The sequence below is a fragment of the Parasteatoda tepidariorum genome, chromosome 11 (assembly GCF_982258835.1).
Source record: "Parasteatoda tepidariorum strain Cologne lab strain chromosome 11, Ptep-v5.0, whole genome shotgun sequence".
Classification (NCBI taxonomy): Eukaryota; Metazoa; Arthropoda; class Arachnida; order Araneae; family Theridiidae; genus Parasteatoda; species Parasteatoda tepidariorum.
In genome coordinates, this window is record NC_141765.1 from 54938930 (window position 1) to 54958496 (window position 19567).

The 19567-nt window shown below is 26.4% G+C and overlaps 1 protein-coding gene across 1 annotated transcript in view; it reads right to left on the bottom strand.

The window, feature by feature from the left end:
- The window catches only part of LOC107445920 (myocyte-specific enhancer factor 2-like), a gene marked incomplete at its 5' end in the record, with an annotated part of 59195 nt that overhangs the window by 11786 nt on the left and 27842 nt on the right, over window positions 1–19567 (bottom strand). Inside the window, 2 exon segments of the mRNA NM_001323815.1 lie at window positions 2850–3053; window positions 11982–12117. Coding sequence (NP_001310744.1) covers window positions 2850–3053; window positions 11982–12035 — 258 coding nt within the window.

Here is a 19567-nt window from a genome sequence, read left to right on the forward strand (position 1 = left end):
CAATTAAGGCATTAAACCAAACAAAATAAAAAAAAAACAGTAACTTTCCCCAAATTAATATACATTTTGACTAATGGTTACAGCTAAGCATAGAAAATGCCTGGGTGATGAGTAGCCAGAGTCTAAATATTTAGTACAACTCAATTCAGTGCATTTCATAATGTGCAAACTTTTGAAAAATGTTCTTTGTTTTAATAAATCTTGCTTACCACCGATTACAGCTAAATATTAAGAAGGTAAAATATAAAAGTAAAACTAATTTAGATGCAAAATAGGAGGACAAAAAACAAAAAATTTAGGGGGGGGGGGCTAAAGTTGGGTTCTACCCAGTAGAGGGCTATATAATTGAACAAAAGGTAATAAAATCATTGTAACCAGACGGGTATAAAAACGTTTTTGACCATAACAGTTTTTTTTCTCTAGTTTTCATTTTTATCTGTAGGTAACATTGCCTTTCATTTTAACTTCATTTGATTTACCAGGTTTTGATCATTCACATTTTTTTGTTAAGTTTGTATGCTCGAAATTCCACAATTTATGGTTTTACAGAAGTTTTCATAAGCCAGATTCAAAAAATGTTTTGATTTAAAATATAACAATTTTTTAAAAAGGTTTATAGCTTTTAATAAATTGAAATACTAGTTTAATTTTTTTCAGATGATTTGTAGACAATGAATTCTAGATAAAGTTTGGAATTTCTTTTGTAGAGTAAATTATAAAAAACTAGTTAGTTCATAAAAAGCTGCAATAAAATAAACCAGATTAGATTCCCCTTAGTTTTAAACTTTTAATTTCTTGAATGATAAGACAAACATGTTAATGTTAACAGATATTGAAATATTTTACAAGCTTTATGAGAGGAAGTTATTAAAAAATGTCTATTTTTAACAGACATTTCAAAATTATTTTCTCATTTTTATTAACAATTTTCAAAATGTTATAATTATAGTTATAAAAAGTAACAATCATTTTATACTATATATAAGTAATTTCTGCAAATTATTCGATTTCAATATCACGATAAAATACTGTAGTTTATTTAAAACTGAAAAGGTTAGATAAAGGTGAAACTTAATATAATTTAAGTATACTATATAGGAAAACAGTTAATTATTGATGATGTCTTAAAATTTGTAAGTTGGATAAAAAAATTTTATTAACCGAAAAAAAAAAAAAAAAAAATTAAAATTATAAAACTTGATCAAGACATTAAAAAAAACACATCTAATTATTCAGAACTACAAGTAATTATTTAGAAAGAGTAAGCTTAAATAAAAATCAATTTAAGATAGGGAGTTTATGAGAAGTTCAGATTTTGAATAAAAAACCAATTTTGAATTCTATAAGAGATTTCTCTAAACAATTAGTGGGCTTATAAATCTGCAAATTATATACATTTAATAAGTCATAAAATAGGTTTAAAAATTAATCAGAAGGTCATTGACAAAAAAATTACTAAGTAAAACATAGTTTATTAATTAAAAAGTTGACTTTTTGAAATTTTTTAATTAAAGTTAGATTTTCAGAAATTTAAAAAAAAAATAGCCACTACACTATATTAGATTATTTTCACATTTAATAAATAATAAAGAATTTTAGAAACAACTGAAATGCACCATTTTTAAATTTTTAATAAAGGTTGCTCCACTAATTAATTGAAATTGCTGCACCCATTCTTGTTAAGGAAATTAAGCTATACATTTTAGTGAAGCATAAACAGGCTTTTAGCTTGCAATTGAATTTCTATCTTTATTACTAAAGCTTTTAAATTCCATGTATGCTCTTTATTATTAAATAGGGAATAATTATTTTGATAAAATTCATAGTAGGCAGAAAGCAGAAAATGTTAGAAAGTATTCTACATACAACCTTCTAACTCATTAAAAAAAAAAAAAAAAATTCAATGCCTGTAAAGTACTAATATAAAATAAGTTCAACAAAAAAAAAATCCCTGAAATAAAACAATGTATTCTTAACACATCTAATATTTTGAATGATACAATATTTGACATTAGCGAAACAAAGATTTCCTAAAATATAGTAATGAAAATTTGCAGACTTAGTTTTTGCTAAATATAGGTATGCAAATATTTATTTCCATTCAATAAAAAGTGCAACATTTTTACAATATGATAAACATAATCTTCTTTTGTTTTGTTCCTGACATCACTTCTATTTCATATAAGAATTGTATAAACATAATACATACATATACATAAAAAATACAATAATTTTTTTTAAAAATTTGTTAATAAAAATAAATATTTTCTAATAATTTCCACTTTAATACTGTTTATAATAATAATTATAATTTACAATAGTCCTTAACAGTTTATATAAGTCATTTTACATTTACTTACTTCCACGTAGTCCAGATTCAATATGGTGTTTTTGACTATAAGTAACAATAAAAAGGAAAAATAAAACTTACCAATTTATTAATTCATACATATTACTTTTAAACAATACCAATCTAACTCTGAGTCTTCCTTCAATTTTGATAACTTGTTCAAGCAAAATTAGGACTTAAAATCTTATCTCTTATAAAAATACAACCAATACAGTGTGAAACAAATATTTAAAGAATTACGTCAATGTACCCACAATAATAAAAAAAAAACATATACATATATACATACATGTTTAATTTTTTAACATAATAAAAAAATAAAACAATATATACTTAAATAGAATAAAAATAATTTATAAATACTCAGAATTGTTCAGAAGCAAAGATTAATAATTTTCTTAAAATATATCCATGTTAGTTAAAGTTTACAACACAATGAAAAATTTTAGATTTAAATTTATGCTTAAAAATGACAATTTTTTTTAAATATGAAACTTACCTCCACAATATCACTATTAGTCCTACTCTCATGTGGTTCATTATATTCTGTGTATTTCAGAAGAACTTTATCCATGTCAGTGGAAGCATACTGAAACAATTTGTTGGTACTGTTGAAGATGATTAGTGCGATTTCGCAGTCGCATAGTACACTTAACTCATAAGCTTTTTTCATCAGTCCAAACTTTCTTTTAGTAAATGTAACCTATAAATAAAAATGAAACTATGAGTGGGATAATCATAAAAATGTGTAACTAAAAAATTTTCATAGTCAGTTTCAAATTTTATGAAGTTTCAAAATTGGAATAAAATAAAAATAATAAATGAATTAAAAAAAATTGGAATAATATTTTATCATTCCCAAACCCCCTGGGTTGAAATCTGTATCGTGATCAGCTGCAGAATTATCGCCAAGTCTAGGAAACTTAGGTGCAGTGGCCCACATGAGAAAAAAAGAAAAAACATCACAGAGGGGAACCAACTGAAGAGTATCACTCCTAGTTCCAACCGGGCAAGCCACTACATGTTTTTTTTAAAATAATTTGCAACTTTGAAATCCATTTGGCGTCTAGTGTGACAGATACCCCCAATTAAATCATTTAATTCATTGCTTAAATTTCCGTGTTAATTATATCTTAGGTCCATTAATTTCTTTTAAGGCAATTAAAATTTTTTTTAAATCGGAGATAAGCATCTAGGTGTGCTGCGGTCCGTAATTTTATTTCCAGTACCATTTCCAAAGGAATTTCATCTGCATTATAATGCTAAATTAAAATGTAAATATATTTTTTCTAAACAGAAATTTACTTTTCAAATTAATACCTGGAAAATTAGTATAAATAACAATGACAAGTTTAATAAAAATGTATAACAAACTAAGGACAGAACGAAAATAATTTTCTTTATTTGAATGGACGAGAAAATAGTATTTTTGATCTATTTTAACGATAACGATTCATTTTGTTTGATAATAATATTAGAAGCTTTTTAACGGCTAAAAAAGAACTTTTGGTGCAAAAAAAGATTAATTTTATTTCATACTATTCCTCTCACCCAGGTAACCAAATAATAATCACAGCGAACAAATACTATAAAAGATTACAGTATTTAGGAATTTAGCATAGTGGTGCCATCTGGTGAAATAGCTAGCACATAGAGTCTAAAGCATATGCTGAATGGCTTAATAGATGGCGCCACTATCTTAAAGTTATAATATTTTTTTTTGAGATTAATTTGCTCACTTTAGTGATTTTGTATAGTTGCTAGTAGATGGCGCCACTATGTTTTAAATTTCGTTTTCCATTCTCTAAGCGAATTTCTACTACTTAAAGAATTGTTTTTTTTTTTTCTTTCAAAATTTTTTTATTATTTTTTTGGAGATTGCGGAGAGAAACAGGAAATGTTTTTTTTAGCAATCATTGGTAATTGTATATTATTTGTTATTCTTTGCTGTCTTTTGCTTATTTTCTTCTTTTTGGATAGTTTTAATATGTAATATTATAATTCGCTTTAAAATCTAAATTACACTGTACTGAACTTCCAGATAGCTATTTTTTTTCTTTCAACATTTGCTGAAAGTAAAATCAATGAATATGAACGTTTATTCACCATTCGGTATTTAAATAAAAAACTAAACTAAAATTATAGAGTACATTAGCTAGAACTTTTAAACGATACGAGTAAGGAATTTAATGGCAGCTTTTAGCTTATTGTTTACCAATTCAATTCAATTAAGGAAGAAGTTGTGATTGTTCGACAAAAATAATAAATACAGCAAATTTTGTATCGACACACATTTAGATATTACTATTTATTAATAGAGACGAATTACTAAGAAATTAATCAGCACGAATATAGGGAATGCAGCCTCCAATGCAAGTAAGAGTATTTTAATTGAATTTTGAGTTTTTGATAAATGAAACATTAGACTCAAATTAATTCGATTATTTTTTTTAACGTAAGAGTATTTTAATTAAATTTTGAGTTCTTGATAAATTAAACATTAGACTTAAATTCATTCGATATTTTTCTTTTTTTTAACGTAAGAGTATTTTAATTGAATTTTGAGTTTTTCATAAATTAAACATTAGATTCAAATTAATTCAATTATTTCTTTTTCCTAAATTTTCTCTGCAACAGAAACTACTTCATCATTTTACAATCAGCTAAAATTTCAAGTCCATCGAGTAAAAGTTATGTTGGAGTTATAAAGTCTGCCGTTATTAAAGTTTTACATTATCGACGATATACGTTTTTAGTCCCATGTAATAAATTTTATAAGTACTATAAATTTAATTAAAAATAAAACCTGTAGAATAGTGTAATTAAAATAAATACGTCGGAGAACTTTTTTTTAAATTTCTTTTTTAAAAATTTTTTGGAGATGGATGGGCGATTGAAGAATAGTACGTAGCTTAAAGTGCCTGGTTAAGAAAATAACGAAGCATGGAGTCCGCAAGTGGGTCAAGAGGGTGCCCTTGCCCCCCCTCCTGTTAGTCTAATAATTAAAAAAAAACTAATATTATTTTTATTATTGTTATTTTTTTTTTAAATTTTGCACTTTTAGAAATAAAGGTTGTTAAGTCTCACTATGAATATTTTCCGATTCTGAAACTGAACACAAGCATAATATTTTTAAATTTAATGCTATAATGAACTGATATATATATATATATATATATATATTTTGCTTATTAAAAGATTTAAAAATATGGGGAAAAAAATTGAAAATTAAAAAGAAATTACAACAACACTGGAATGTATTGCTTTTATTTTGTGCTCATAATTTATTTAATTTACAAAAAATTAATTAAAACAAGTTTTTGCAGTAATTTTTTTACGTATAACTTTTACTAAAAACTGCTGATTTAGTAACTTTAATTTAATTATTGGATGTAACTTGTTACAATATCTTCCAGGAATAAAAAGAAAAAAAAAATTATAAATGATTTTTCAAACATTATAATTAAAATTTCCTCTGATTGTACCCCCTATTGAAACTTCTGCGGGTGTCATTGTTGATGACTTAATTATTTTAAAAGAATTTAATTAAGAATAATGATTACTTTTAGTTTTAGAAAAAAAAAGCAAATTTTTATATTGATCTTGTACGCTTCTTTCTTCAAGAGTGACGTAGGTGTTTAAAAATTGGGCTTATTGTTTAATTTAGAGGTGGCCAATAGTGTGAAGCTTAAGTGTTACGTTTAGTGTAAAAAAACTTGTGTGTGTCATTCCACTTAATCTGCTCCTCCCTTCTGCACCAAAAACAATTAAATTAATTTCATAATAAAAAAAATAATAAAGTTTCGCCAAAAGTTATAAAAAAAATATGCAATCAGAAGCCCAAAATAATTTTTTTTAATTTAAAAGAAAGCAAATTTATATTTTATTAATAAATTCTGTGTTGTATTAACGCAGAATATTTATTAAACATATTTTCAAACGTGTCTCATTATTTTGCATTAATTTAGGTCAAAATAAGTGAAAAACATTACATTTAGCATTTTAATAATTTTTGGTTATGAAATACAGCATTAAATACCGGTGTCTTTTTCTGCGTTAAATTTAAAATCTTCTAACCAAGGCTCACTTCCGAACAATATTTCTCCAAATTTGCTCTTATTTTCAGTTATTTTGATCTAAGCGCAAGATTTATTCATCAATGAAATTTCTTTAATTTACAAAATTTACTTCTTTTGGATTTATTTGCACTTATTTTCAGTTTTTTTGATCTAAGTGAAAGATTTATTCATCTTTGAAATTTCTTTAATTTACAAAATTTACTTATTTTGGATTTATTTGCACTTATTTTCAGTTATTTTGATCTAAGCGCAAGAATTATTATTCATTGAAATTTCTTTAATTTACAAAATTTACTATTTTGGATTTAATCTTTCAGTACAAATGTAACTCTATTAGAATTCTATTAGATTAGAGATGCAATAACTATTAGACTGTTTTTTACGATCAAACAATACCAAAATATATTTTTGCTTATAACTAGAGCGTTAGAAAAAAATATATAAAATGTATACGTAAAAGGATATAAAAGAATATCTGTCCCATCTGCGTCAAAAAGCTTTTTTTTAAAAAAAATGAGACAAATGTTGTATAAGCAATTAAGGAGAAAAGCTTATATGAATGATACATTGTTATAATTTTCATCAATTTTTCAATATTTGGTGATAAAGCTCAGATTCCTTCATGTGCCATTTGTGGCACGTGTGCCATGCTTTGGCTCTCTCTAGTTTCACATTTAAAAGACGTATTATGGGCTATGTTCAGTTATTTAAGTGCTCGTTTCAAGCTATGTTCGTTGTGCTCTTAAATACACATTTTGAGTTAACTATGCATTAAACTATTAGGTTAAGGTAACTTCTTTTTCTTAAACGCTTAGTTTGAGCTATATTCGAAACAAAAATTTCATTAACTATATAGACTGATTGGTTAATACGAGTTAGGCTCCCGGTTCGCATCGGCCATAGTGCTGACATAAAATATCCTCAGTCGTAGACGGATCATGGGTTAGAAACCCCTTGCCATCGGGCTAACCGGGGGAGGTTTTCGTGGTTTTCCTCTGCATGTAACGCAATTAGTTCCACCAAAAAGTCATCCACGAAGGCGTTTGTCCCAATGTTTTATCCAGGAGTTCTCTTGTTTTCCGGGTTAGGCTCAAAATTATTAGGCTACGTAGTTGATTGATAGTCGTAAACTCAGACTCAGGAATCAGAATACATATAAAGTTAAAGTTAGGCTTTATTTAAATAAATAAGGGAAACAAAAATGATAACAAGTGTAAGTCTTTTCACCAAGAATGATTCACTAGTAATGGTAAATGGCGTATTTCTTATTGAAATAATGAATTTAGTGTTTAACCTAGACTTTAATACCAGGAAGCAGAAGTCTTAAAAAACACAAATTATCTATACAGATTAAAATAAATAGCTCTAGATTTTGCAAAAAATTAAAATAAAATCCAGGCGTGTGTAATTTATATGAATAAGGGCAACAAAAAATGATAACAAGTGCTCGTCATTTCACCAAGATCGATTCACTAGTGAAGGTAAATGGCGTATTTCATATTGAAATAATGAATTTAGTGTTTAACCTAGACTTTAATATTAGGAAGCAGAAGTCTTAAAAAACACAAATTTTCTACGCAGATTAAAATAAATAGCTTTAGATTTTACAAAAAATTAAAATAAAAACCATGCGTGTGTAATTTATATGAATAAGGGCAACAAAAAATGATAACAAGTGCTCGTCATTTCACCAAGATCGATTCACTAGTGAAGGTAAATGACATTCATTTTCCGCATGACTAAATAAAATTCTATGAACAGTTAGGCGAGCGCTAACAAATAAGGCCCGTTACAAACGGCAAAAAGAAAAGAACACTCTTGATGCCAATGACCAACTTCTAATAAAGAAGATGAAGATTAAATAAATAAATGAATAGAGAGAAGGGAATGTATGGAAAGGTGAAAGATGGACGAATATGAAATCCAAAACAATCAGTTCGGCTCGACCTACTTTTTGTTACGTTATTTTGGCAACGTCAGAAGTAAAATAATAAAGAATGATGTCAGTGTGCTATTAGAAATAGTTGTTTGGCGAGCATCGAATATAACTCGCCAAACAGGAAAAAAAGATTCCATGGCGATGAAAAATGCCGATGCAACACATAAAATCTGATCACGACCTTTACCAGTAATAAACTCAGCTTATAAATCGGTCACTGTCGTGGCGGTAACTTTTTCTTTGCTAATTATGAGTTAGAAGAGCAAATCAGTTTCATGGAAGTTAATGAAAGTGAGTGTAAGTAGTGTGAGTGTAAGTTCATTAAATAGAAGAAAAAGACAAATTGAAACTTACATTTAGAGTAAATGATTTAATTACATTTCAGTCATTATATAAAATTTTTAGTGATTCAAAGACTCAAATATTATAGTATTTAAATCTATTGATACCAGTGAATAAGTTCCCTTAAATGTCCTTGTAATATCAAAACCAACTCAGAAGACTAGATAACCGAGTCAAGTATTGGAGGATTTCATGAAAGACACTAAGTATTGGAAATTCCGTGGAAAGGAAAAATATAAATACACAGTCATAACGCTCCAATTAAAAATATTTTAATATTTTATGTCAGTATTGTGGTTAGTACAGACTGGAAATAGTATACGATCACACCAGTCATAACCAGGGTTTGAACCCGCGTCACTCGTGTACGAATTTGGAGCGATATCCTCTAAACCCACTGGGCTCACAATGTATTACTTGTGTACCACTTATTTGGTAGTAAATAATTTGATGTAAGTAAGGAAATATATTTGATAAAATGTATCAAAATTAATCCTCACCATAAACACAAAATTCGTATAAAGTATTTTATTTGTCATAGAGTGCACAAAAGATACACCTGCTCATAGAAATATGTATTCTTTAATTTAATTGCTAAAATTCAGAGGTGATGCTAATATTTCCTAGAATAGAAAATAAAATGTTCCCAACAAATGTTGAACACTTAAAAATTTTACCTATATCATTTGTCGTTTCATTATAAAAGACTACGAAAGAGTTAAAAAAAAAAAAAAAAAAAAAAAAAAAAAAAAAAATTGGGCAATTTTATTGCTTTCAAAAAACCAGTAACGCAAATTTATTTTCATGATGCAAGAACAACTAATATCAAATTGCTTGTCAATATCTAAATGTATTTTTATAGTAATTTTTATTTTCTGCATAATGTTTTTTTTAAAAGCATTATACAAACAGATATAATCTAATGAAATATGCATTCATAAGATTAAAATCAGATATGATGTTAAAAAATATGATGCAATTTCTTAAAAGCATAATACCAGCAGATATGATGTTGATTTGGGAAAAAAAAAACCTTTTCTGACATTTTTTTTTTAAATATTTGACCTTAGATGTTCGAAAGTAAAATTTATAATATTTTCTGAAATTGCCCTTCTCTAAGTTTTTTGATCCTAAAATAAGCAGTATACTGGACTCATTTTCACAAATGAAATAATATTTAACATAAAATGTACAAAACGTTTATCTTTATCATAAAAATATATTTCATGAACAAAAATAATTTTAATTTTATTCTGCCATCAAAGATTTCGTTACAATTTCTATAATTACAGTTATTTTATAAACAAAATTTAATCTTACTGAAATCAGATGATCTTTAAAAATGTCTTTATTCAACTATAACGAACTTAAACAATATTCCTAACTTTAAAAAAAATCCTTTCACAAATGCTTGCACTTAGTAAGTAATATGAGTGTAGCACTATTTACATAGATTAAGCTAACAAGAAAAATCTCAGGACATCTTCCCAACTTTTCTTTTTAAATGTTGACAAAAGAACCTAGTTTTGAAATGAGAAGTTGAAATAACAATTCAACGTCATCTTGTACTTTGTTCCGCTACTGTTTAGAGAGATGGGCTTGTTTCAAGGGCAAGTTATCGTTCAAATGAATCCTTTCAGATAAGATCTATAAAAAAGATTTTTTTTTGCGATAATATACGGATTTGAATTAAAAGGTTAGAATGAAAAAGTAGAAATTAAAACTCGTATTCAGTGAGAAAGGATAAGGTGTATGAAATTGCTTTTTCATAGGTCAGTTAGGGGATAAATTTTTCTAATTAAAGAAAATGATGTCTAAAACAAAAAGTTTTCGTTTGGAAAAAAATCAATTAAAGGGCATATTAAAAATATCAGTATTTTTATTTTTGGATTATTCAGATATGAACATTTGGATGATTTTGGATATGCACATTCGATAATCTAATTTTCATAAAAGTATATGCTTAAACTTATATGCTAGAAAAGTATATGCTTAAATAAAAATACAATAAAGGAGAATGCTGTACCTTGGACCAGTGTACTTTCATAATCATAAACATATACATATTCATAAACATATACATATTTTATAATCATAAACATATTTATAATCATATTTATAATCATAAACATATACATATTCCTAAACATATACATATTTCATAATCATATTTCATATTCATAATCATAATCATAAACATATTGAGCCTTAGCGGCTCAAAGATAGAGCACTCGCCTCCCAATGAGGTGACTCGGGTTCGAATTCCAACGATGGCTGGTCGAATTCCTCGACCGGCTCGCACCGATCGCAATGTTGGCGTAAAATATCTTTAGAGGTAGATGGATCATGGGTTAGTTTTCCCTTGACATTAGGCTAATCGGTGGAGGTTTTCCCGTTTTTCTTTTCCATATACAGTAGGGAACCTATTATCCGGAACGATCTGGACCATCGCTATTCCGGATAACTGATTTTTCCGGTTTTCTGAATCGCTACAAAAAGCCGTTTTTTTATTGTTAAACCCAACTAAAAAAAAAAAAAAATATTTGGAAATAATCTTAAAAAGAAGAAAAAACGATGAAGTAATACACTAATGATTATTTCCAAAGTGATGGTAAGGTAAACATCTTTCAAAAAATAAAGAAAAATCCTAAAATCTTATGAGGAAAAAAAATTTTTATTTTTTAAATTGGCAAGAAAATTTATCGAATTTCGTTCCGGTTTTTTGGTTTTCCGGTTTTCTGATTTCCGGATAACGGGTTCTGTACTGTAATGCAAATGCAGGTTAGTTCCATCAAAAAAGTTCTCCACGAACGCAAAATTTCCCCCAATATTTGATCCAGGAGTTCCCTTGTCTTCTAGATTGGATTCAAAATTACAAGGCTACGGAGTTGAACATAGGAACTCGTAAATTCAAAATTGGGTCGGCTGTTCAATTATGATAACAAAAAATAAAAAAAAGTCATAAAAATATATTTTATTCTTATCAATCCTATTTTCAAAATATATTTGCTTAAATTCATAGAAACAATAAAAAAGTACGTAAGGGAAACGATTCACTGTATTTAATAACAGAAAGACTAGCATTAATGTCATTAATACTTAATAATAATCTTTCAAAATTTCAGGTAGTTTCTGCTTATAAAAAATACATTTATAATTTTATTTTTATATCTGTAGTTTGTAACAACCAACTTTGAATAATACGATATGTAAATTGACGATATGTAATATTACGTAACGAATGTTACGATATGTAAATTGACGTTCTTACCTGACGATTTCTTTCATCGGTTATCCGTGAAATTTGTATCTTTTTTCGTCCCATTTTTGTTTGGGCGGATTGGGGGAGTTGCGAGCAGTTTAAGGAAGTCACTTTTCTTTTTTTCAAAGCAACATTAATTTTCTACCTAGAAAAAAAGCAAAAATATATTGTGAATCATCATAAAATTATTTAAAACAGTTTAGAACAATAAGTATATTGAATTGATTCAAATATATTTATAAAATTGACATAATTTAATCGAATTTAATAGCTAATTAACATTGTATCATTTTTGAGAATTTAATAGCTAATTAACAATTTAAAATTTTACATTTTATCTAATGTAACTTCAGCTACAAAATTTATATAATAGCAAAAACGATATATCAACAAAGTTAAAAGTAAAGAAAATACAATCAAGAAAATCAAAAAACGTAGTTAATGGTTTTTGCTTCAGTAAAGGAGTTCTCATTGTTAAATTTATTGTAGACATTTAATATACTTTTTGAATAAAAATGTTTATTGTTGAGAACAATTTATGAGTACTAATTTCCATGTATATATAAAGATATTTTTTTAAGAAACCACAATTCATATTTTTTAAAATTGTTTTTTTGCAAAAACTATGCATGTGATCAAATGTAACATGCAAAAGTTACATTGAAGAACTATCATAGCTAGAAAATTAAAGAATACTTTACGAATACTACTGAATCACTTATGGAAATGTAATGTTCAGACACATTTTAGTCAAAAGTTAGATTTTCAAATAAAACTGTTCCATCGTATTGTTTCTAGATTGGTACTTAAGAAGTTCCATCAGACAACTGCATAGAAACATCTTTTTGAAACATCCAGATGGGAATCGTGATCTTTTCACCAAAACCACACTTAAAAAAGTCTTTCGAAATATTTAAAAATGTGGCTTATCATTATATTGACTCAAAATACTCAATTAGTAAAATAATAGCAAAGATTTATTATACCGAATTATGGTGGTAAAATTTATTAAAAGAAGGAAACAATGAGTTATTCTAATTATTTTCGAAAATAATAAACTTGAATTGAGAATACAAAAGAAAAACTTTTTATATTGAATATGCCGTTTCTGTCCTAAAGACATAAAAACTAGGATTGCAATAATTAGTGTTTCAAGTTACCAAACAATACAAGATAGAGGAGGCACCCATCTGCAAGAAGCTGTAAATATTAACATAAGGAAGTAAGACTAAAAACTTGTCATTTTGCCCGTTGATAATTATCATGAAATTGGGTTTACGGCGGCTTCATAAACAATGAAAGAAGATCAACTGAAATCATTCAAAGCTTAAGGTTTTTATATTCTACATCTGACCATAAAAATTTATAAGAATGACATTGTTTGAAAACGGATATTTTGATTAATGGCATTTACGCAGTTATCATTTGAGGATGATTTTATTTTATGAAACTGAAAGGATTAATGAATCTCGGATTTACTATCCTAGAGGTCGGCAACCTGCGGCACTTATGTGACCAACTGTTTTATTTTTTTATTTTAATCCCGATGGCAAGAAAGGTAACTTAAGTTTCATTCACAAATCACGCTGAATTTTTTATACTAAAAAAAAAAATCCGGTAAAAAGTACTGGCACACTGAGAGCAGTATTTGTAAAATCCATTTTAACGTTAAATCCATTTTATCGTAAAATTTCATATCGTAATTTTTACATAATATTTATTTCATTACAGTGATTCAGGGATTCTACTGTAAATATTACTGTAAAAATGACGGATTATTAGATTTTTTGTTCCGTAAAAATTTACGTGAAAATGAATTTTACTATAAAAAATACGTCCAATCCAATACTTTTAACCGTATTTTGATACTCAATTTTTTTACCGTGTAAAGTAAAGTATTTTCCATTTATGAAATAATGCGTATTTATAAAATTTCCTCTATTTCGATTTAAATTATTAACATTGTAATCTCGTCAGAAATAAAACTTGCAAAGAACTGCGGAAATTTCGCCACATGCGCGGTAATGATACGGAATGAAAAATTACGCTTAAGACAGTTAAAGAAATAAATTTAAATGATTTTTCGCTAGAAAAGAAATTATTATACTTCATAATTTTAATTCCAGCTTTTAGTCTTTAAATTTTCCTTTTTGCTCTAAATTATTTCTAAATTGGCATCTTGATGAATATATATATATATATATATATATATATATATATATATATATATATATATATATATATATATATATATATATATATATATATATATATATATATATATATATATATATATATATATATATATATATATATATATATACAAGATTAAAATAAAGGATAAGAGACTATTCAGAAAAAAGTAATATGCATTGACGATAATTGTACTCGGATGAAAAAAATTTGATTAAGATAAGAAAATATAGTGTGAAGACACATATTTTCCACAAGAGACATTTTTACAACAAAATATTCGTTCGCATTGTTTAAAGACAAATACATACTTGACAAGGTTTCGGAATATCTAAAAGATAAAAACATAACAACACAATACACAGAAACAACTTATCGACTACATAAAAATCACTTTTTTTTCCTTTTTTCAAAAACTGAATAAATTTGAGAATGTGGCCTACCATTATATTGCTCCTCAAATCCTTCAATTAAAAAAAAATGCAGTTTCATTTAAATTTTGTTTTAATTATATCTCAATGAATAAATAAATTCTAACAGTAGGATAACATATTCGTCTACTTCGAAAACGAATTTTCTCTCAAAACAAATCATTCCGCAGAGAAAAAAAAATATATTTTGGTGCTCCAGACAGGACATAGTTATCAGGTTATCGACGGAAATGCTTTCAATAAAGCTCAAATGGTAGGAGTTCTCCTAGCCCTCAAAAAAACGGTCTTCGAAGAATGACCGCACCTGCCAACATCTGCTCCTATGAGTACAATATGGAATTGAGGGAGGGCAAACGTAAACAACAACTCTTGTTTGCTTTTATTCGTATTTTTCAGAGGAGTAATCGTTCGATAAAAAATAGAAAGGGTTAATTTCTTTTCAGGGAATGATTATTCCCAACATTAGGATTCTGGGGTTTGTGACCCCGACTGAAGTAAGAAAAAAAAATATGTCGAACGGAAGAGAGGCGTATAAAAAAGGGAGTCTTCAATCGAAGAAGAGACCGGACCGATGGACCAAACCCTTAAAAAAGGTAAGAAAAAGAACTTGCTTTGTTTGTAAGGAACCCTTCTGGCCGAGTGGAAATAAACCAGGAAGGTCAACTGTTCCGCAGGCTTAGTTCCACTAAAGAGATGGGTTCTGGGAGGCGTGGGAGTTAGAATTAAGGTTTTGGTCCTAAACTTGTCCATTATTAGGAATATTTCCGCCAGGTTTCAAAGCTATTTACATGCAATAAGCAAATCATTGATTTCTTTGAAAGCTCATAGTTCATATTTGATATTCATTTTCTATTATAAAATAATTGTACCAGCAATGAATAAACTTAGTGTAAGTTGTTATAGAAATTAAAATAGAATAGTAAGAATAGGAATAAAATAGAATAGTAAGAATAAAAATAAAATAGTAAGTTGTTAATAAAAACTTAGTGTAAGTTGTGTAAGTTTTAAATAGTTATAGCGTGGAAAAATGCAAATAATGTCCCGTTTACTTAAACGCTTTTAAACACACGAAGAAAATGTTTAATTTTCTTCCTATGAATGAATTATTAATAAGTAAACATAGAAAAACGTTTTAAATAATATTTAGTTGAAAGTTTAATTAATATTTTTTTAGGAAAATAGATTTTATATGGAATTTTGAAGAAATATTAAAAATTTTCGTATGAATTTTTACTTTGTCATTACAAAAACATCCTTGTATTACTTATATTATACCAATAAATAAAAAATTTTTTTGTCACATACGTTCATTGATTAAATAATACAGAAAAAAGCAATTTTTTTCTACAAGTAGAAAGAGTAAAAAAAATCTTTATAAGTTTTATGTAAAACAATTGTTTCTTAACAAAAACCAACCTTGATTAAAAATTAAAAAAAGAAAAATATTATGTATTTTTTTTAATCCAATATAAACATATTTATAATATCTAATATAAGCATATTTATATGTATCTATTTTGAAATAGTACGATTTGCGAAATATAAATAGTGTAGTTACATCAGAAATTTATATAACAATTTAAGAGTTTATTTAACGTATAGATTGTATTATCATACTATTTGTAATGAGCAAAGTTAAAGAATGAGTAAGGTTTAAGAGATTTAAGGTAAAGAATGTATTTATCATTATTATATGTATTTATCAATATATTATAATTAAAAAAACTGCAACCAAAAAATAGGCCTCTTAATTTTAAATTTTCATAATTGCAAACAGATATTTTAAATTGCTACGCATTACTTTTTGGCGGTATCCAGAAAAATAATTAGTACAAACTTTACTAGAATAATTTCAATTTGAAATCATTTCAAATTTAATTAAAAAATAAATTGATTCCAATTATTTTTACAAAGAAACTTAATAGGATGATTTCTTTACAAACTTTTAATAGTAATTATTATGTTTATTTCAGTAGCTGATATTCACAAAGAACTGTCATTTGATCCTTGATTTGATTTCAACAACAGTCATTTGATTTTTGATTTGATTTGAACAACAGTCATTTTATTTTTGATTTGATTTCAACAACTGTCATTCGATCTTTTTCAAATTAATTGAAATTTATTTTATTTTTTATTTGTTGTAATTAATGATTTGTAATTTCTTCTCTAAGGAATCGAAGAAAAAAATGGAATAAAAATGTCAGATTTATTCCAAATACACTTAAAATTGTCTCTTTTTTCGATGAATTTCAATTTCTTTTCTTTTTTCTTCTTCTTTTCTTTTCTTTTTTGAAGAATGCAAACAACAAACGTTAATCCGATAACTCTGTAGCGGAGCTTGAGCGTGAAAGGATAAAACTTTATCCAACATGGAAATTATTGCTTTAAAACACTTTTTGTTACCCAAAAGTGCTTTAAAGAACTTTTTTTTTTCTGAACATATAATGATTTAAATTTCAAAAAAAATATTTTTGACAAAAATGATTTACTTTTGAAATAGTTTCATATTTCACAGTTTTAAAAGTTTGTTCTTAATATAGTATTATATATCAAGAAATTTTTTTATTACAAATTATTCTACAGTAATAGTTCCTAAGCTGTTTAAAAATGCTAGTTTGAGCAAGCAATCTTAAAAATGTTGTTCAGTTGGAATCGTTTTTTTTCAGAACCTTTCAAGTTCATTAGTAACTAAAATAAGATGTAACACAAAAAAGTTTTTGGGTAAAAATTATTCTAGAGTAATAGTTCCTTAGCTATGTAAATAAACTAATATTTTGAGCAAGCAAACTTAAAAATATTGTACATTTGGAATAGTTTTCTATTTCACAATCTCTTTAAAGTTCGTTCGTAACTAAAATAATATGTATCAAGAAACCATTTTTTGGTAAAAATTATTCTACAGTAATAGTTTCTAAGTTGTGCGGAAAAAAAAAATATTTTGAGCAAGCGATCTTAAAAAATGTTATAAATTTGGAATCGTTTTCTATTTCACTATCTTTAAAGTTCGTTCGTAACTAAAATAATATGAACCAAGAATCTTTTTTTTTTTGTTGGTAGAAATTATTCCTCAGCAATTGCTTCTAAATTGTTTAAAAAAGCTTTTTGAGCAATTTTAAACAATTTCAAATACGTTGTAAATTTAGAATTTTATTTTATTTAAAAATTTTAGGAGATCGTTCTTAACAAAAATAATACATAACATACCAAGGCAATTTTAGGTTATAAATTAAACTAAACTTATCGTTCGTAAATTTAGCAAAAAAATTTTTTGAGCAAGCGATTTTAAAAACGTTTAACATTTGGAACTATTCTTTATTTCACACCTTTTAAACTTGTTGTTAACTAAACGATTACATAAGACACTTTTTTGGCAATTATTCTTCATTAATATTAAACTGTGAAATTTCTTTCACTAATTTAAGCACTTTTCTTATAAATAACGGATATTTAAAAAATAAAACGATACTATATCACAAAAATTATATTATGTTTATTTTATTTTTTTAAATTGAGGCTTCAGAGAAAGAAAGTAAAATAGTATTGGGAGTGCAACAGGAACTGATTCTTCACTCATTGAATACGGTCAGTCAAGCAGGACAGGGGGACATTGCGTTCACATAGGAATTGATAAAACAAATTGTCCACGTTTTACCGCCATATACGAGTAAATCGTAAAGAACACAGTTGAAAAATGACTATAACTTGTGTGAAATGACGGTTTTCTCACCAAATCTAATTTATTTATTTTTCATTATCAATTTTCTTTTTTCTTTTGGATTTGTTGATTTGGGATACATAAGTTTATTTCCCGTTTGAGTATAAATAGGAGAGAGATTTTTAGACTTGTAGTTCATACGTTTGGAAAATGTTATTTTATGAAAAACACATAATTTGGGAAAGTTCATTTTAGTCTTCTGCAGTGCTATATCGCTTTTTTCTTCTTCATTAGTATGAGTTTTAACTTATACTTATAGAAAAATGCTATGGAACCTATGGAACATTTGCGAGATTTGGCTAATATTAAGCAAATGAAAGCTTTGTTTGATTCACAGGATTGTATCCATGTTAATTGTTTGTTTTAGAAACCGGTGATTTATGAAAGATACTATCACTTTTACGTCGTTTATTTGCATTTTTTTTATCAAGGTGTATATTTTTATGAAACTATACTTTCCCACTTATTTAACTGTATTTTACAGTACGCATAAATTAAAATAAGTATTTACGAAAATTGGTTTTCAATCTTTTCTAATTTATAACTTTATGATAAATATATCTAACACAAACAAAATAACTAACTGTAAAACAAATTAAGATATCATTTTACATTTCGATCAAAAATGTCAACTGCTTAATAAATTGCTCGGATTAATTCTAAATGAATTCTCGTATTAATTTATCTTCAATTAATTTATCATAAACTAATTCATCTTAAATTAATAATTGATATTGTTTTGAAATACTAGCTTATTTTGTTTACTAACAAGGGAAACTAGGGAAGTGTGACTCACCAATTTTGAAATAAACTATTGGGATGTATGCCTTATGAGGCATAATTTTAGGAGGCAACATTCGTTTCGGCCCATAGAACGTCCTGTGAGGGATAAAAAATATTTCAATATATAGAAAAATCGGTATTTTATTACTTCAATGCAGACTATTAGTTATTGTAATTGTCTCATACTCCAATTAACTTTGTGGTACTTTTACGTACTATATAATGCATATTTATTGTCAAAATTGATTTCGAAAATTTTATATATCTATAGTTTTTCAAAAAAACCTGTTAGGTTAATTTAAAAAAAAATTGACATCAAATTTTTTAAATTTTTTTTTCAAAAAACTTTCCAAATTAATTGGAGTATGTAATTGTAAATCAATTAATCAATTAATAATTAATTAACAATTAATTGACAATTAATTTTTTGATTAATTTGTTAATTAGCAAAATAATTAATTATCCAATTA